This window comes from Pararge aegeria, chromosome 10 (genome assembly GCF_905163445.1).
Source record: "Pararge aegeria chromosome 10, ilParAegt1.1, whole genome shotgun sequence".
Classification (NCBI taxonomy): Eukaryota; Metazoa; Arthropoda; class Insecta; order Lepidoptera; family Nymphalidae; genus Pararge; species Pararge aegeria.
In genome coordinates, this window is record NC_053189.1 from 5,045,039 (window position 1) to 5,066,409 (window position 21,371).

General features: G+C 33.1%; 2 protein-coding genes across 2 annotated transcripts; both read right to left on the minus strand.

Annotated features, from left to right (window-relative positions):
* Positions 1–694: 694 nt before the first annotated feature.
* On the minus strand, positions 695–10,282 carry LOC120626949 (vacuolar protein sorting-associated protein 72 homolog). The gene is made up of 9 exons (XM_039894763.1): positions 10,021–10,282; positions 9,288–9,417; positions 7,161–7,416; positions 6,863–7,039; positions 6,189–6,264; positions 5,563–5,672; positions 3,859–4,006; positions 2,341–2,496; positions 695–1,236 (listed from the first exon to the last, which is right to left on the minus strand). The coding sequence occupies exons 1-9, from the start codon at positions 10,149–10,151 to the stop codon at positions 1,044–1,046; spliced, it is 1,377 nt and encodes a 458-aa protein (XP_039750697.1). The 5' UTR covers positions 10,152–10,282; the 3' UTR covers positions 695–1,043.
* A 1,526-nt stretch (positions 10,283–11,808) lies between these two features.
* LOC120627018 (uncharacterized protein C05D11.13-like) lies at positions 11,809–12,261 on the minus strand. The gene has a single exon (XM_039894856.1). It carries the CDS (start codon positions 12,259–12,261, stop codon positions 11,809–11,811), a length of 453 nt encoding a protein of 150 aa, XP_039750790.1.
* Between the last annotated feature and the right edge of the window lie 9,110 nt (positions 12,262–21,371).

Sequence of the window (21,371 nt, forward strand, 5' to 3'; positions counted from 1 at the left end):
CAGCAGCAGCTAGCATCGATTGACGCGTTAAGCATAAATTGTTGGGCGCTAAGAGGATGTCGGTATGAACACCCAAAAAAAAATCAAAAGTAATTTATTTCAAGTAGACTACCACCACCAATCCGCACTGGGCCAGCGTCTGACCGGACTGCGGCCTTGACCCCTCCTCATTGTGGGAGGAAACCTGTGTCCTATAGTGGGCCGGTCATGGGTTTATATGATTAGACTACTCTGTAAGCAGTGGCTGTGGTGTGTATAGGGGTTTTAACCAGGGTAGGTATAAAGAAAAAAAAAATTAAGAATTCTCCTTCTATATACTAAGTCATACGAAATTTTTAGGGTAGGCAGTGCATTCGTGCATGTATGAAGTGCACGCCACTGAGCAGTGGTAGTAGAGCTTTTTGTGTAGAACCTCTTTCGATGAAGTACTAGCAAGATAATAAATAAATAAATATACTATGACAATACACACATCGCCATCTAGCCCCCAAGGTAAGCGTAGCTTGTGTTATGGGTGCTAAGATGACTGATGAATAATACTTATACAAAACATACAAACACCCAGACACTGAAAAACATTCCTGTTCATCACACAAACATTTTCCAGCTGTGGGAATCGAACCCACGGCCTTAGACTCAGAGAGCAAGGTCGCTGCCCGCTGCGCCAATCGGCCGTCATACTTCTGCCGCTAAGCAGCATTGTTGCAATGCTGTGTTCCTAGGCTTGGTTGCCCGTGTAATTACAGACATATGAGGCGTAAATCGTACGACACAGGGCGGCACGTTGCAAAACGTGTTCCTCGCATGCTCAGCGAAGAGATCTTCTTCGCCTATAAACAGGCGATTTTTTTCCACTTACCGTCAATTATTACTACAAAAAAAGCTGTTTGTAGTGACTCTACCGCCTACCCCGATCGCCATGTCGACTTGTACCTTCTTAGTTTCACATTCGTAGTTTATATTGAGAAATTTATAATACTGTAACAAATAAACATTTCCTAAATATTATATTTGACTATTAGCTATAATTATTAAGTCTATAATTATTTTATATGTATCTGCACGTAAGACGACGCAGCTTGCGCTCTCCGCGCCTTGAGCCAGGCGGCGATTTTGGGGTCGTTTCGGTCCCCCCGAGCCTCCAACTGCTGACAGTACGCTTCGCGAATGATCCGGAACGCGTCAACGCTTCTGTACGGCAGTTTTGTTATTGGGTCTATGTAACGCGCCGGTCTCCTGCAAAAGAGATAAAATAAAGAAATAAATACACTACGACAGTACGAAAATCGCCTTCTAGCCGCAAAGTATGTTTGTTTTGGGCAATAATGTACCGAGCCAGTCTCCTGCAGAAGAAATAAAATAAATAAACTACGAACCTACACAAATCGACATTTAGCCACAAAGAAAGCGTATATGGGTACTGATATAACGCGGCGGTCTCCTGCAATAGAAATAAAATAAACTACGACAATACACAAATCGCCATCTAGTCCCAAAGTAAGCGTAACGTGTGTTATGGGTACTAATGTAACACGCCGGCCTCCGGCAGAAGAAATAAAAAATTAAATAAATAAATATACTGCAGCAATACACAAATCGCCGTCTAGCCCCAAAGTAAGCGTAACGTGGGTTATGAGTACTAATGTAACACGCCGGCCTCCGGCAGAAGAAACAAATTAAATAAATAAATATACTACAACAATACACAAATCGCCATCTAGCCGCAAGCTATGCTTACTTTGGGGCTAGATGGCGATGTGTGTATTGTCGTAATATATTTATTTATTTATTTTTAAGTTAGGGTAACTTGTGTTATGGGTACTAATGTAACACGCCGATCTTCGACAGAAGAAATTAATAAACATAGTACAACAGTAGACAAATCGACATCTAGCCCCAAAGAAAGCGTAGCTCGTGTTATGGGTACTGAGATGAATATTTTTATGAATAATGTACATAAATATTTATAATATACAATTAAACACCCATACACTGCAAAACATTCATGTTCATAACACAAAGATTTTCCAGTTGTTGTAATCTAACCCACAACCTTGGACACAGAAAGCTGGGTCGCTGCATATAGCCGTCTAAATATTACTTATTAATTTATGTATACTCTTATATATGCACACTGCAAACAACAAGTAGAAGTAACAAATGAAGAATGGAAATCAAAGACAAGAAGAATACATAAGACGGCCTCATCGCTTTTTTTTATATAATATACACTTAACGCCAGGTGAGATTGCAGTCAAGACTTGTAGCGGAATTAAAAATAAAATTAATAAAACAACGGCCTAAACCCTTCTCATTTTGAGCTAATAATAATGGACTTACTTTGTGACAGCACACAAAAGTTCCCGTCTTCGTTTCGGCTTCTTCTGTGGGAAGCATGAGTTAAACGCCTTATTTTTGATGTCATTCTCAAATGATAACAGTGTCCTCTCGTAGTATTGCACGTTCTCCTTCACTTTGGGTGGCTTTTCTTCTTTCCTGTGAAATAATAAAAAATGGAATCTTCACGGAACGTCTGGCAAAAAAAAAAACAGAATCAATCTCTGTTGTAACAATGATGTTACTAAGCTTACAATAAAAGTCAATCGACATCATCATCACTTCAACCGATTGAAAAGTCACTTGCGATCTGTATACGAGACGTACTAAACTTGCATAAAAGACACATGCGACCTGTATACGAAACATACCAAAATTGCATAAAAGACGTTAGCGACCTGTATACGAGACGTACTATACTTGCATAAAAGACACTAGCGACCTGTATACGAGACGTACTTAACTTGCATAAAAGACACTTGCGGCCATACGAGGCGTCCTTTACTTGCATAAAAGACCCTTGCGACCTGTATACTAGACGTGCTAAACTTGCATAAAAGACACTTGCGACCTGTATACGAAACGTACTTAACTTGCCTAAAAGACACTTGCGGCCTGTATACGAGACGTACTAAACTTGCATAAAATACACTTGCGATCTGTATACGAGACGTACTAAACTTGCATAAATGACACTTGCGACCATTATACGAAACATACCAAACTTGCATAAAAGACACTTGCGATCTGTATACGAGACGTACTAAACTTGCATAAAAGACACTTGCGACCATTATACGAAACATTCCAAACTTGCATAAAAGACACTAGCGACCTGTATACGAGACGAACTTAACTTGCATAAAAGACACTTGTTTACTGTGTACGAGATGTAGTTTACTTGCATAACAGACACTAGCGACCTGTATACGAGACGTACTTAACTTGCATAAAAGACACTTGCGGCCATACGAGGCGTCCTTTACTTGCATAAAAGACCCTTGCGACCTGTATACTAGACGTGCTAAACTTGCATAAAAGACACTTGCGACCTGTATACGAAACATACCAAACTTGCATAAAAGTACTAGCGACGTGTATACGAGACGTACAAAACATGCATAAAAGACAATTGCAACCTGTATACGAAACCTACTAAACTTGCATAAAAGACACTAGCGACCTGTATACGGGACGAACTTAACTTGCATAAAAGACACTTGTTTACTGTGTACGAGATGTAGTTTACTTGCATAACAGACACTAGCGACCTGTATACGAGACGTACTTAACTTGCATAAAAGACACTTGCGGCCTGTATACGAGGCGTCCTTTACTTGCATAAAAGATCCTTGCGACCTGAATACGAGACGTACTAAACTTGCATTATATACACCCGGGTTGCCGTGCCTGTATAAAACTGTTTTTGCGATAATTATTTTGGCGATTAACCAAATAAAACACGGTACTCGGTAACTCGGCCAAACATATACCTACTCGGTACATCTATAATACACTTACATGGATACATCTTGGATATTGATCTCTTCGTCGGGTCCGACCACATCCACATCAATTTTGTTCGCGCTGCTGCTTGGCTCTTCGGTTTCAGGATTCGGTTCCGATACCGACATGTTTGTTTCGCTTAAATCTCCTGGCGTTAGTATTTCTACAAATTAAGGATTAAAGACCAACGTTTAAAAAAAACAGCGCAAGAAAACCAACATGCCTGAGAGTTCTCCATAGCGTTCTCAAAGGCGGTTCTACAAATCCGCACTAGTCATTATCAACTCCTACGTCTCCTCTCAGAAAGAGATGGGCGTAGTCTACCACGCTGGCCTTGGTCACAAAATACTCTTCGACTTACTATTATATTACGACAGTAAATCGGAATAGCTCGGAGAGTTAGCTCTTAATCTCTCTCTCTTATCTTTATTCAAAGACTTGTAGTACACACTTTTGATGCGTTTAGTTCAGACGTTCTTAACTATGACAACTGTACTTTAAATTGATCAAATTATTGACAAATCATGATGACTTTTTATCGTATTTAAAACATATATTGTTTTTTTTATATAATCATATTATATACTTAGTACCAGTAGAACTTTTTGAGACAGAAAAAACTAGGCCAGCGTGGTAGACTAAACCCTTCTCACTCTGAGAAGAGACTGAGGAGTTGATAATGATTCCTTACTATCTGTAAAGTTTTATAAATGACTTACAAAGACGTGCAGCTAAGCGATTTTTCGTTTCGGTATACTATGCTGCATAGAAACCAGTTAGGAGTATCGCTTTAATCAATTTATTTAATTTTTTTCTTAAACTCCATCAAAAAATCCATAATTTCCATGCAAGCTAAACAATAATAAAATAAGTTATAATCTAAACCAACTTAGAGGTTGTCTCAGCATGCTTAAGAAATTGAATTATTGGTTACATAAAATTCATAATTCGTTTAAAGGAAATTGCATACAACTCTACAATAAACTACCAATTGACATATTGGAGATGTCTCTTAACAGTTCAAAGTTTGTATTAAACGTAAGCTTATAGAAAAGTCCTATTATAGTATAAAGGACTACGTAATCGATACAAACCTTGGGTGTGAATTATTGCTCTAACCAGGTTGCTCTTCTAATAATTTTAAATGACATTGTGAGATGGTGATAACAAAAAAAAACACCCGGCTAAGTTTGTTGTCAAATTTACTGTCATCATTTTTCCCTAACGCGCCAAAAGAATAATAACGTCAAAAAATTCAAAGGGCCTAAACCCGGCCCGGCCGGTAATGGGTTGAATGCAAATTCAAATTCAAAATTTCTTTATTCATGTTTACACAATTGTAAGGGGTGATAACTTTGTTCGCCAACTTAAACCTAAAGCTATGAGGGTTCCAAACGCGCCCTATTATAAGAAGAGCCCACAACAAACTTAGCTGATTTTTTTTTTTTGTTATCACCATCTCACAGTAAATTTATATTAAGCTATGAAGCTAAAGCAATTCACACCCAAGCTTTTTTATCGTTTAAGTAATCCTTAATAATTGATCTGATGATTTACGTACGAACGTAAGTACCCGTAACATTTTAGCTCGCTACCGTCTGCATCATTATTTACCAAGTTGCAAGTTTAGATTGCATTCAAATGAATAAATAAAAAAAACACGTCACAGGTACTTAAAAATGGCATTTACTATCAATGTGTAATTCAACTTATACATACCATCTTCACTTTTTACTACATCACTAATATTGGTATCTGTAGTCGGCGTTGAACTAGGCTTGTCTTCAGGCGTTACTTCAGTTTCTATAGGAACGGCAAACGAATGATATCTGTAACGAATGCCATTAAATAATATTAACAATTATTTTATTTGTTTAAAAGGTACATGTTGTTTTCTTAAATTACTCTGGACCCACACACTAGGATCTCCCATGTCATGGGGTGTCGGTGTCTTCCCATATATGCATCAAAATTACAGAAAGACAGAATACATATTGTGAATTTTACATTATGCGTGCGAGCGTGTGCGTGTGTGTGTGTAAGTTTGTGTGTGTGTGTGTGTGTGTGTGTGTGTGTGTGTGTGTGTGTGTGTGTGTGTAAGTGTGTAAGCGTGTGTGTGTGTGTGTGTGTGTGTGTAAGTGTGTAAGCGTGTGTCCCAGTAATAGAATAGAAGAAGTTGTGAGTTTCGTAGAGTACATTAAGGTCAATGACCCGAAGTAGCTTTGAGTAAGCTCTGAATCTCTCTCTCATATCTTTATTAAAATGGGCTTATACTACACACTTTTGCAACGTACCATACCATATTGTTTCATAATGTTTTAATATTATATTAATTTTACACCTACCTTATTATAGGTCCAGTAATTGATTTTTTAGTAGGTCGAACTTTTTTCTTTTCCAATTCACTCTGTTCGAATTTCTCTGCAAATTAAAATATCTATTAAAGATTTTATACAAGGTCCACCTTTTAGTTCTACTTAAAAAGATATAATCAATCGACTTCAGTATTGACAAACACTAACAAGTTAGGCCAGAGTCCACCACGCTGGCAAAGTGCGGATTGGTAGAGTTCACACGCGTTTGAGGATATCATGGGAACTCGCAGGCATACAGATTTGCATCTGTAAATAAAATACATACATATAATTAAACCCCCTTGTTTGACTTCAATCTGCCGCGTCGGCCTAATGTTTAGCCAATTGCTTGCAACCTGTGCTTGCCTGTGGATCATGAAGACCTAGTTTAGAATCCTGAGGTGGGCAGAAAATCTAATTATGGTACTTTGTATTTTTTTTATGGAATTTTTCTTACCAGCCCGTAACAATAGGGTTGTCAAAATCCATGCGTTGCAGAGCACGTCAAGCCGTTGGTCCCAGTTATTATCACTTTGTGATAATCACCATTAAAGCCCACTATAACACATTGGAGCAGCATGCTGTGTTTATGCTCTAAAACTGCTAATGGCGGCGGATGTCAATGATGACTTTACACTATATTGACATAGCTAATAACAGCATACCTAAGCTCTTGAGATTCTCTTTCTCCGTTATAAGTGCTTCCTCAAGCAATTCTTCTTGTGTTAGAGGTCTTTCCTCGACTTTCTTTGGCTTTTTCTTCTTTAATTCCGATCTGATTTTGATTCTTTGTTGAGTTTCCGCTGATTTTACAGCCGTGCTCTGCCTTATTGATTTTCTTTCTAAAATATAGATGAAATAATTTTACTGTTTGCGTTTATAGTGTAATTCCCAATCTTAACTTTGTATGACTTTTAGGTTGAGCAGCTTGTCTAAAAACTGCTTAGTAAAGTAAAAACAAACCTATAGATGTATCCATAAATGATTTGTCATTTTTTTCATTTTTTTCATCATCATCATCATCGTCATCATCAGATGACGATAATGATACTGATGAATCATCCTCATCCTCATCCTCCTCATCATCATCTTCTTCTTCAACTTCTTCTACTGCTTCCTCTTCTTTTTCATCCTTGTCTTCCTCTTTGGGTTTTGATTCCATCGATTTCTTGGTGAATGTTCTATTTACCTTAGCAGTTTTTTTCCTTCTGTTGGGATCCTGGAATACAAGCAAAGCAAACCCTTTTAATGATTGACTGATTGATGACCTTTGAATGATTATTTCATTCATAAATTTAGTTCTTTATGTCAAATAATTTCAATGAAAATGTGTTCAATATGTCTCTTATTGAGCTTACTTACTTTAAACCTTGTCCCTTAAGCACATCAAACGGTTATGAATGTTTTTCAGTGTCTGGGTGTTTATATGTATTTTATAAGTATTTATGTATATTATTCATAAAAATATTCATCAGTTATCTTAGTACCCATAGCACAAGCAAAGTAAGTGTACTTTGGGACTAGATGGTGGTGTGTGTATTGTCGTAGTATATTTATTTATTTATTAAGGATTTTAACATATCTGCTATTTTTCTTTAAGACACTTGTAATCTTATCTTGTTAAAAAAAATTACCAGAACTTTCAGTGTGAGGTAGTGGAATTTACTAACGAAAATTTGCAGATTAATTTTATCCATACATATACAACTCTAATACTATACATATAAACTACCTACTGTATTTTATTTTATAACTTGAATAATTATTACAAAGTCCCTACTAGGCAAACCTGCATCCTTACAAGGCTTTGCTATTTTATATTATACTATCTGTTGCCCATGACTTCAACCGCGTTTGTTTTTGTTTTTAAAGCATATTTTTGTGTAGTAAAAATTTTTGTCTTTTTAAAAGAAAATCGTGTGTTGTTTTTATAAAGAACTTCTTTAAATACAACACCCGATAATGTGGGTATTAATATCAATAACTGTTTTGTTTAGGTGATCCTTAAATTGTTTCAACTTGCAATAACGTCTGGAACTGGAATTTATTAAAAAATATATACCTAATATTTTTCTCAGGATGTGCCAGGTAATGAATTTTAAAGATAAAATTTTGCTACTTTGGGTACCATTATTGCAATGTTCTTAAGAATCTACATTTTTTTTTTAAATAAATTAGCCTATGCTACTTTGTGATAGTTAAGCTTTCGTTTGGCGAAGTAATTGCTATTATAGTTCTAATACTTGCGGAGCCTATTTAGTACAAACATGGTTGCTACAAACAAAAAGTCTTTCCTCTTTATGAGATAAGTTTACCAACTGTTTCCGATACAAAGGGTGCAACAGGCTTTTGGGCAAATTGACTTTAAAAATGCAGTCTTACATAATTTTTCAGGCTCTTTCAATCTGTGTTTTTAACATTGCTTGCGCATTGCAACTCAAACTCAAAGCTAAACCTCACTTTTCGCATAACCGAGTTTTAAAACACATTTATTCTATATTATAAAAATAAACTTTGTGTAAAAAAAATATATATCGAATGAAAATCAGGGAAAAACTTTTGACTTTCTAAAAGAATAAATGAAAATATGCTATTGTTAACTGCATCACATTATAATACAAAAAATACTAGTCGCATTTATTTATCACAAGAGTTCACAAGATGTAGCAAATTTTTATAAAATCTACTACAGAATATATTCAGAGATACTTATTTTGTGATCATTATAATGATGACGGCCTATGCCAAGAAAAGATAAATATATGTTTTATGAATTCAATATAAGAAGGCAAGAAACGTTTATGTGAAAATGGACCAATCCTAAAATTCATCATCATCACATCAGCAGATAGACGTCCACTGCTGGACAACAAAAGACTTAATGACAATGATAAATGTAATTTACTGTAACTCCATGTTAATTTCTCTAATGTATTGTAGGAAGTTGTAAATAATTAGCTAAAGGCACCACCAAAATATAAGAACTTTCTTCCCAGTATCCAATTTTATAATGTGAAACAAAAGTATGCTGTTTGTAGCAGTATATTATCAATATGGGCAATGAATATGATGAATGCTATCTTTATTCACCTGATATACTTTACTGCCAAATTTCTTGACTTTCTTCTCTTTTTCATCAACTTCTTGGTCTGACGCTGGTTCATCGTTCTCATCAATGTCAAAATCTGAATCAACCTCATCATCAGCTTCCCTCTCTTGTCTGAAAAAATCTTATCAACTGGGTTAATTTAATATGCTGATATGCTTTGTTGCAAAGTTAATCTGTTTATTTATTTATTTGTATGGATGCCTAACGACAGGTGTTTGAATATTTCAGCTTGTTCGAAAACATAAACATAGCAACATGTCCCAAAGGTTGGCTGGTAGAAAATTCTGTACTATTTAGTAAACTCACAAGCATGCCGGCTTCCTCACAATGTTTTCCTTCACCGTTGGAGCAAGTGATATTTCAATTGCTTAAAACGCACATAACTTGAAAAGTTAAAGATGCATAGTGGGATTCGAACTGGGTCCCTCGAAATTAAAGTCGAACTCCGCCTACTACATATAGGTTGATCACCAGGTAATAATCATTAACTAAGAGTATATTACCAGTGGCAATTACCGGGCTTGGGTTACGTACCTTCTAAACTCTATGTAACCCTCTTCTATCGGATAGGATAGAGAAGATTCCTTTGAATAGCACTAGTACATTAGGTGCTAAGTTATTTTACTAGTAGGTAGATTGATTTCTTATTATTAAGTCTAACGATGTGGTAATTAAGTTTCGAACATGAGATGGGGTAAAACCTTAAATGCTTACACATAATCATTATCCTCGTCCGCCTCTTGGAAACCACCGTAAGTTGTTTTATAGAAATCATCTTCTTCCTCTTCATCTAACAACTTTGCCATTCGATTGCCGGCATTGGAGCGGCGCTCTCGATGAGACATTTTAATGATCGGTTTAATATTACTTTGAGCAATTATAAAATCTTTATGTAACGAATTGCACACAAAAAAACAAACAGAACATTAGAATTTAATAATATACCTAACTTGAATTAATCTCTACAAATGCAAACAAAATCTATTATCAACTGTCAATGTCATTTGGAGTTTTTTTCTTTGTTCTTTCCGGTAGAGAAAAGGCACAGGCATATACCGTACAGCCACGTCTACGGTGAATTATTTGATATTCATATTGAATTTTTATTGTAAAGTCAGATACAGGACTTACTAATTGTAAGGCATTAAGCCATGTACCAATAATAATAAAATATTCCAAGTATTGTAATTTTTGCTAATCCGCGTAATGTATATTGTTGATACGTTGAATACATTGGTATTTATAATTATAACATTCAGAGACAGGGGAATAAAATAGGTCATGCATCTGAGTCTTCTTCTTCTTATTTTCATATAAGGCTTTTCGTAGTAGTATTTGAGTCTTGCAAGCTTCCGTAACTCAGATTGTAAGTTACAGTTCCGTAATAAAGAAATAACGTCAGTTGAAAATGACGTCATTTGTTGTTGACATTAGAATTACGCGAATCTAAGCTTTATTCGTAGCGGGTTAAGGTGCTTTATAAGGATAAATGTCTTTTTCGCTATTGTTCTCGCTTTCTTTTTTTGTCTCTAATTTATGGTACGACTAATGTTCCGGTTATGGAGGGTAGAGGTAAGGAGAGTCATCTGTGTATATGAAAAAGTGTCGTCAAAATGTATTAAATTAGGATGGCGCCACATTTGCATCAGGGTAACTCTTAAAAGAAGCGCCAAATATAGATATTGTTAGAGTAGGCTTGAAAAATAAACAAGGAAGTATGGAGATACAAGGAAGTAAGGTTATATTTACCACAATATTTTGTACAACGTAAGTTGTTGAAATTCTCAATAATTAACTACTTAAGTCGATAGTGACATTAAATTTTTTAACTCTGCATACTTCAATTCATCTACGATTGCTACATTCATACCATACCCTGTGCATCCACCAGCGCCATTGTGGAGGATTTTTGAACTGTTATTTAGCGCATACACTGGACACTTTTTCAACTTTTCCGCCATATAAGATGACTCTCCTTACCTCTACCCTCCATAATTTCTATGAGCAGTGACGCAACCAAACAAAGAAAAGTAGCAAAATTTATGCTATTTCGAACCTCATGAAAAATAAAAATAGGTAAAAAAATTTTTTAAGTTAAACGGTTTTATGTTAAATTAAACGATTCTTCTATCACACATTAAGTCGATAATTTGTAGACAATTGACGTGCCCCACGGTTTATTTTAGTCTAGTTTATGCATATGCTTATAATTCCCACGACTGTATCTATTTTATTATTTTTTGGTTTTTAGTACATTTATCTTAAACATTGCAATGTATGTTTAACATAAAACCGTTTAACTTAAAAAGTTTTTTTACCTATTTTTATTTTCTAGTTTTTAGTTTTTATTGCGCATTCTGTTTAATTCAATTTAATTTAATTCATTCTTTAATCGACAAAACATATGATAAAAGTACTACTCGAAAATAATATAATAATAAAATTAATAATAATATTAATATAATATAATATAATACTACATAAACATACATAATTTTTAATTTATTTACGAACTTGATTAGGATAACAACGTTTGGTACAAATATCACAAACATGTAAACAAATTGTGTTAATAGCATTCTCGAATGCCAGCAGATTATTAGCTCTGCATTGCTGGGTACGCTCTCGTTGTTTATTTAACCACGTATCGCGATGTTCAGGCGTTTCTGAACCCAACTGCTGTCTTTGTCTTTGACTGCTTTGTATTAATCTAACTTCAAATTCTTCAGGCGTTTCTGACGCTACCATCTGTGTATATCGCTCCCGTTGTTTTGTTAACCTGGCTTCATATTCTTCAGGCGTTTCAGACGCTATCATCTGTGTGTATCGCTCCCGTTGTTTTGTTAACCTGTCTTCATATTCTTCAGGCGTTTCTGACGCTATCATCTGTGTGTATCGCTCACGTTGCTTTGTTAACCTGGCTTCATATTCTTCAGGCGTTTCTGGCGCCGTCATTTGTGTATATCGCTGACGTTGCTTTTTTAACCTGGCCTCATATTGCTCAGGTGTTTTTGACGCTAATTGTTCCCGTCGTTTCTGTAATCGACTATTTCTATCACCTTCACTTTCTTTAGCTCGCTTTGCTTTATACTTTTCTTTCGCTTTTTGAAGCCTTCGTTTACGTTGTGTTGCAGTTTCTGTTTTATTTGTGTTTTTATTTTTTATATTTTTTTTACCATTTTGTTCCCACGAGTAATGGACATTTAAACGGTCGACCCCCCAGAGTCCAATAAAGGGGCTAGGCTATGTACAACAAGATGCGCCTGAGTCTTGAGGGGAAAACGCTAACGACATATCATTTTTATCCACCCTAATGCACTACAGTTCTCGGCCGCGTTTTAACCTTTCACCTTAACTTGGGTGGTGTACCGCTAACGACGTATCATTTTTAGCCACCCTAACGCCACTCAGTCCTCAACACGATACAAAATCTTGACTTGGGTGGTGGATTCAGGCTGGATTAATAAGATACCTAAATTACAGATTCAATTTCTAAATTTAAATCTTATTATTATACGCCATTTGGTGGCTGCGCCCATTTTAAATATTGAGGTTGTATAGTGCACTGTATTCTTCAAGCCCTTTTATTTGATACCAATATTGGTGGGATTGATAAAAAATTGTTATCAGCCATTTGATAGCGGCGGCCATCTTAGATTTCAATTTTGCATAGTAAATTGTATTCTACTTGTTGAGACCTTTCATTTAATACCCATGTTGATGGGATTGATAAAACCTAAGTTATCCGCCATTTTGTAGAGGCCGCCATCTTGGATTTTAATTTTATATAGTACATTGTATTATACTGGTTGAGCACTTTCATTTGATACCCATATTGATGGAATCGATAAAACCTACGTTATCCGCCATTTTGTAGCGGCCGCCATCTTGTATTTCAATTTTTTATAGTATATTGTATTCTGCTTGTTGAGCCCTTTCATTTGATACCCATATTGATGGGATTGATAAAACCTACGTTATCCGCCATTTTGTAGCGGCGGCCATCTTGAATTTATAATGATAATGAATAAACATAATTGTATTGTCACCAAAATCCAAAGTGTATACAAAATTTCAGATTAATCGGTTGACAGGAAGAGGGTGAAATTTGAATTACTAAATTTGACCCAAGAATAATAAATAAAACAAACGGGGTGAGCTTAATAAAACCGTTTAAAAAACCGTTACTTGTTCGTAGCTTGACGGGGTAATCAATGTCATTTAGGCTTGCCGCATATGCTCGTGTATGCAACCAGCCTAATTCTATCACGCTCAGAATTACGTTTAAAATCACATGAGTGATATCCAGCGCAATACTTGCATTGCGCTATAATTATAAAGAAGACACCACACACCACAGTATTCTCTGTTCCCGGTCCCCAGCCTTTTAAAATCTTTGACTTGTGGAGTAACTTCGTGTTTCCGTATATTGTTCCTTCTAATTATACATGCATTACGAAACACCTGCGCCTCGCGGGTATATTGCAGGCCCCGAATTTTAAATAATTCCAACAATTAAGGCCTGTCATCTAGTTTACGGGCAAATATAGGAAATAATACAAAAAAAATATTTTGTGCTCTTTATTCAATTATAACAGTTATTATAATGATTTATTTCAGTCATTGTCAGTTAGTTGTTATAGGGAAACAATCTGGCATACAGAGTCATCTGACTTTAAATACATTTTCTTTCCACTTTACATGCAATTTAAGACTATTGTGATCAGTTGATAGGAACAAAAATGTTTATATCAACCTGAATGATTACAATTTTTATATTTTATTACCATAAATTCAGTCTACAGAAAGAGATAAGACGAAGGATTTTGAAAGTGATTTACGAAGTTTAATGATGTATAACAATTATTGCCCATTTATATTATTATGGTTTGCGTAAATACGACTTTCCTTCGTTGTACTCTATGCTTCGTCTTTCTTATTCCGTAGTCTATGATTACACGTAACTATGTTTATTGACCATTTTATTTTCATTTCATATCATGTTAAATCTTACATTATATTCCCGAATAGATATTTTCTCTACAAATTTATTAATGTCTTTGGATAGGAAATAACCATAGTAAATTGATAAAACTTAAATTATTGAAAAACAAGTAAGGCGTTACCTACCTATTTATGAAATGTATCAACAAAATCAATATAGTCTATACAGAATTAATAATGTTAAACAATACAACATTTATAGTTATAAATTCTAATGACTTTGAAATAAATTATTTTAAAATATTATAAATAAAAAACGAAAAAGACGGTAAGTAATGGAATGTTCAGGTTCAATGTTTTTTTTTGTGATGTATAATATATTGAAAATACTCTTATTTAAATATTATTATAACATACGTAAGATAAACTTTCACACTCAATCATATGAGTAGCACTAACTAACAGTGAAAAATGAATATCTACTAGAGTTCTTATTAATAAACGCGTAAGTAAAAGAGAAGTGTCCCCAATGTAAGTTTTTAAGTTAACAGACGGAACTGCAAAGTTACGTTTAACGGTCAAATTTTACGGTCGTCCTTTTTATAACTTACAATGTGGGCGTTGATGGGCATGGGACGAATTGTAATGTTTTCTAAGCATTGAGGAATAATGATTCCATTTCATCATCAATAATAATATTGCATCAACTTGTGGTCAAATACTGCCTTAGAGGCAGCCATGTCGTATTTTACACAGATGCAAAATTTCAATAAAAGTTATACTACCTACGAGTTCAACTATTCCACTATAACATACCACTATTTTTTTGAATATTTTTAAATTGACATTAAACTATCAACAGTAATATATCATCAATAATTATTGGTGGATTTCTTTGTATGTTTTCCCAACATACAAATAAATTATTGCCATTAATCAAGATAGCAAATGTTATCAATTATGAAATTCTTTCCTTTACGTATAATATGTAGTTATTTTTTCTCTTTTTTTAGCTTCAAACAGGAAATATGGTCAACATGGATCTCAAGTCTCCTTACGTCGCGTTTATTACTTATTAATATATAACGAATTAGTCTAAAGACTACTAAAATAAGACTGTAACAAACAAATTCGATTTAACGATTTATCGCGTCTATAAACAATTAAATAGCATGCTTCGCATACAATTTGACAGTTACACCATTACTGTCGCATTAAAAAGTAAAAACCTAAACTAAAGTAGTTAAATTTAGTTTAGTTCAAGCCTCTAGTGATAGAAATGACATAACTGTCACTAATTAATTGTGAATATTAAGAGTAATTAAAAGTTTTAAATACCACAGCTTTGGTGGGTACAATTATATACTTTATAAAATTCATAAACAGATAAGTACTCAATATTATTATGTCTTACATAAGTATTAATATAATATAATATTTTGTTAATAATTTTGTTACATTGTTTGAACGTTTATATATTTTACTTTGATTTTAAAATAATTAAATACCTAACATTGAATATAATATTTGCATTGAATTAATTGTCTAAGTAAATAAAATTTGTTTATTTCTAATAATGTGCACACAATATAATACTTTGTTATAAAGTGAATAGTGTAATATACCATAGACAAACAGTACTAGTTGTGTAATAAATGAATTAATATCTATTGTAAGTGGCAATATTGTTGAGGTAAAAAGTAAAAATACGAGTGAAAGGATAGCATTTTTTATTGCGCCGTGAGTTATTTGCGTGCATGTTACTTATACCAAGATGATGTATTTGTAAGTAAAGGCCGCAAAAATCTACGAAACCATCCAATAACAATAATGAATGAATGAATTATAACATTACGCAAGGTTTTCACACATTTGTCTATGTTTTATGAATTGTGAACGCACTTTAACGTACAGTTATAGGGCATAAGGTACATGGTATACATAATAACTATATGACACAAATGAAAAACATTATTAAGTGTGGCAACACTATCAAATGTCAAACAAAACAGTGCTACTCGCACACCATTTTATTACACAACGCTCAATCCTACTGATAATTTTAATATTGTATAATTATTTTATAATATCTAGATTTAAACTTATTTGCTAACCTTTCTTATGAAATAGTTGACAACTTAAAACAATTATTGAACAAAGTTGTAAAGAAAAACGTTATATTTAACTATAGATATAATTATTATTATATTTCACATTTTTTTTTTAAGATCTAATAGTGTCTTTATTAATATTCATATTTATTAATTGATAAAACAAGGTTAGTAATAACTAGCAAGAATTCTTTTACTTATTGACTGAAAATAAATGTAGAAGAAATAAATAGACTTTAAGTGCAGAAATACCATACTTAATGTAAGATGCTAACTTTTTATTGTACGTCACAAAAATGTTGTAAATACTTACGCAGACAGTAGTTTTCACTAATATTTTGAATATTAACTGATTTATTAAGCAAAAGAGTTTTAAACATCTGCACTTAAAGTATCAAGAATAAAGTTTAAAAAAGTTTTATTATCTGAGCTTACCTATAAAATACTTAAAAGTATTCATTAAATAGTGAAATAGTGATAGGTATATAGTAAAATCCGCTAATTGATAGGTAGTAGTAATTTCTGTACAGGAATGAAAGAGTGCAATCATGTGTGAAGATCATATGATAATGAATTGAGAGGCGGCCATTAAGTGCCTACTTTTCTTTAATAAAGTTTTAACACTCTTTAAGATTAAATAGATTTTTATTTTAAGTTACGATATATTGATTTTTTAACGTTTTAAATACTGAGCAGACCTAATCAAATACAATTTAGTACCTACCTTTCACCATGTAAAAGAGTTTATATAGTTTTATCAGAATTTAAACATAATCAATGAAACTTACTGCATTCCCATTGCCATTTCTCATGGGAAAGATTTAGTTACGGTATCAATGAAATCTTGGATATTTTAATATAAAATTTACTGAGAGAAACATTCGTCTATTACTATATTGGTGTTGCCCAAGTACAAAAGAAATAAATTATCATTTGAGTTTTAGTTTGTTTTTTAATCTGTTTCTCATTTTCTTGTATTAGTAATTTGTTTTATTATACCAGCTATGATATTGTATCTATTTTTAACATATATTTTCTTTTTGTTTTCGGGATTATTGATCAAAAGATTTCTTTTTTTTTTTAATTAATTTCCTGTCTTATTTGCAGAATTTACAGTCTTTATTTTTGTTTTCGCTAAGATATTCTGTTTCCGATGTTGGTGGATTATACGAAACTTAATGTTTGGAAGCGTTTCTGATAAAAAGCTGTGGATATTCTATACACACAAAGCAGTACCCGGATTAAACGACATGCAGTCTGAATTGGTATAGATATATGCCAAAGGCATAGAACGGAGTTTCTTTGTCTCAGTATTTCGAACGCGTAGATACTATGTAATGGACGCCCCAATAAAGAATATAACCTTTAAAACGTAAATATTGTAAAATGAAATATAAAGCAATTTATTGGTAATGCCACGTAAAATAAAAAATAAGGTACAAATAAAAAGAACAGATTTTTTTGCAATTTAAATTCCGTGGCATTTTAACTATATATATATATATACATATATATATATATATATATATATAATCTTTAGATATCCACTGGTTCCATGTTAAATGAGCGAGTTCACTCATATCCTAGTCGTGTGGTCTGGTCATAAATTATTTTATTGTAAATTTTTCTCGCACTTAACATTCATTGAGTGAGGTCACACATTTGAAATCGGTGCGATCATAACTGGATACGTCACTTTACTTTAAACGTCGCCGACCGCTGATACTATGTGGGTCTTCTTGTTATAAATATTTTTTCAATCTGTCTCGCTCAGTCTTCGTTAATTGAGTGAGCTCACTCATTTGACACGTATAGCAGTAGTAACTGATATATTTGGACACGCAGCTTTACTGTATAATTTGCCAAGTTTCTTGACACACCGTTGGCATCTAAGTCATTTGGTCATAGTTATTTTTATCACTGTCTCTCGCTCATCATAAATTGAGAGAGCTCACTCATTTCACATAAGTGCATATCAGTCGTGTTTGAAATATTAAGACAAGTATTTACCATGCACGTGGTCAAAAAGAGTCACGATTCCATCTGAGTCACCTGATCATATATTTCTTATATCAATCGATCTCACACCCCTCACACCCACTCATAAGCAATTATGGAGAGTAGAGAGAGAGAGTTTTTGAAGTTTAGAATGGGACAAAATAGATGAATACGGCAGTTCTTTAGTATAATATTATGTCACAGTGCATCGGCATTTAGACATATATAACGATTTATACTTTGGTTGGAAATAAATGAGAGTTAATCGTCTTAATATTGTATTATGAGTGTTTTCAGTCATCGATATTTAATATTTGGCGCCACACAGAAAATAAACGGCAACCTGCCAGCAATAAAACATTTCTATGTTCTATTGAAACACGTTTAAGAATCGTTAAATAATTGCCATTACAATTAATAAATAAATAATACATTTGTCAATTTTAAGTACAGTGACTTGACTTGCTTCTTATCATGAGATGATAGCTATACTTTTTTTAACCCCTAACTTTACGATGACAAAAACGCCACGTTCTGGTACTAAAGGTCCGGAACTAAATTTTTAGTTTACTTAGAAAATAGGTAAGTAATAAAAATGAATTAAGTATAGTTATGTCTGCCAACCCTGTGAATTCTAAAAACCTGTGATATAATAGTCGAAAGGTTTTCCAACTAAGAAACTAAATTTGTTCGCGAATAAAACAAAATGTTATTTTAAATCAAACAATGTATAAATAATGACATAAGTTCAAATAACGAGACAGAGATAGAGATGTTCTAAGGGTAGATTGTTTTGACCTAAGATCTATGATAGGCTATATCAAAAGAAGGTAATTGCCCGGAATTAAGTCTCGCATCGTCGTACGTTTTGTATATTTCAGTCCAGTATCTTACTCTGCCACTTTCAAGTATGACAATTTTTTGTGTAACATTATGAGATATAAATACGAGACACCGTTTAATTTCATGCATAAGTTTTTGAAATAGAATAAGAATGTCTTTTTTATTATTTTATTGTGATGAGGGAGATAATTTTATGCAGTAATGTCTTGCGTATGAGTAAAAGAGACATAACAAAAAATGGTGGTCGCCCGATGTAGCCTTTTCCAAAGTTCAATGATGTGAGCGTATGACCAGATTTGTTATTTATAAATGTCACAGAGTTAAGAAAGATACAATTATTTAAGAAAGCACATTATAGTTTAATCGCTTCTTTGTTGGATAACCATTTCAATACTTATGAGTAGGATAGACCTTAAGAATTAAATTTTCAAGTAAACATTTTGAGCTACAATACACCCTAAACGAGTTACCCCCTCCTTAGCCTTTATTTACTAGTATAATAATATAATATTTATGTACACTGATCTAAATTTGAATGAACAATCGAATTATTACGATAGTACTTTTTTTGGCACAAAATCAGTTGAGCTATGTTGTACCAAAACAAGAATATATGGTGATTAAAAAGAATAAAAAGAAAACTGTTAATTGTTAAACAATAACACAACAACAATATAATTAAAATATTATAACGAGGATTATCACAAATTTAATAAATTAGACTTTTCAACACTTCAAAAACTTAAGTAACCAGACTGAAATGTCTTTTTTGTTTTTTTTTTAATTAAATATTTTTTTTATATAAAAATGATACATTAGTACAGTCAATGAGAAGTTGGTTTTATATCTTGGAAGGAAACAGAATTATGATATTTAATTGTAAAAAAAGTTATATTTACAAGACACAGAAGTTCGTAGAAGTTTTAACACCTAAATATAAAGAAAATATTTTATTTTGATTAATTTGTTACTGCTATAAATATCATCGGTGATATAAAATAATTTATGACTATTAGACTGTCAACAACTTCTTTATTTTTCATAAAAAAAAAAAAAAATTACCGTAAAACAGTGCTAGAGAGAAACCTTTGCACACGATGTTAAGTAAGGCGGTACTAAAAAAAATACAAATAAACCGTCCAATTTCTCCATTATTCCGTTTTGTGTAATGACAAATTACAAGACTTGCTTAAACCGGCGCGTCCTGTGATTGGTCGTATGCAGGACACAAATATTGATGACAAGGCAGAGGCGGGTTTAGCGCCTTGATTGTAATTACTTTACTGCAAAGCCTTTAATATTTCATACTTTCAGAAATACAGTTTTCGACTCTGGAATTTTAATATTGAGCTATGACAGCAACATGTGTTTTGTTTGTGATAGGTTAATAAATCAGCAACATTTTTTGCGATTAGCTGATGCATTTTTACTATTGGATAAAATATGCAACTTCAGGAAGACAGCGTTATGATTTAACATAATTCGGATTCAAACATTGCCGATTTTCCTCGCAAAAGTGTAGTGATGCACTTATAAAGTAAAACTTCTGATTGACCGGACTTAATGAGCTTAAAATTTAAAAATTCGTACTCCATAAATAACACGATTTAATATTACCTTGTACTTATAAAAAAAAACACAAACAAAAACAAAAAAAACATACCATATTATACATATATGTTTACCATTCTAGCAATATCTTGTTTTATTTAATTAAGTTTTGATTTAATAACTACTCCCATAAGAATCATCGAAAAACCAATTCTATATTGTGCCAGTACAATATGATCTTTTCTTTAAAACATTTTAATTGTATAAAGTCTACAACCGCGTTGAAAAAACATCATATTTAAATTTAACTTAGATCATCGTTGTCTCATCTCCCTTCTCAATAATTCTCCAAATTGTTGAGACCGTTAGCTTTATTGAATTGGACTTTTTGCCTCTTGGCCGATTGAATTGATATTAACTAGTTTTCGTATTGATTCTGCTTTATTTAAATTGATAATGGATGTTGCTCCTATGTTCATTTAGAAGTTACCTAAAAGTTTCACAAATCACAACATAAAATTATTCTCGGATATAAAGTTCAATCATTATAATGTTGCGTGATAGACAGCTCTGCAGTTATATTAATACTTCTAAGAATATTATGCAAAGTTGGGCAGG

What these genes read in the sequence shown, in the direction of transcription:
- LOC120626949 (XM_039894763.1), bottom strand. Translation starts at nt 10,151, where the DNA reads ATGTCTCATCGAGAGCGCCGCTCCAATGCCGGCAATCGAATGGCAAAG. An exon ending in AGAGAATCTCAAGAGCTTAG is followed by an intron (nt 6,265 to 6,862) that starts GTATGCTGTTAT and finishes TTTAATTTGCAG; the next exon opens with AGAAATTCGAACAGAGTGAA. An exon ending in TGTAGTAAAAAGTGAAGATG is followed by an intron (nt 4,007 to 5,562) that starts GTATGTATAAGT and finishes CTTAATTTGTAG; the next exon opens with AAATACTAACGCCAGGAGAT.
- LOC120627018 (XM_039894856.1), bottom strand. Translation starts at nt 12,261, where the DNA reads ATGACGGCGCCAGAAACGCCTGAAGAATATGAAGCCAGGTTAACAAAG.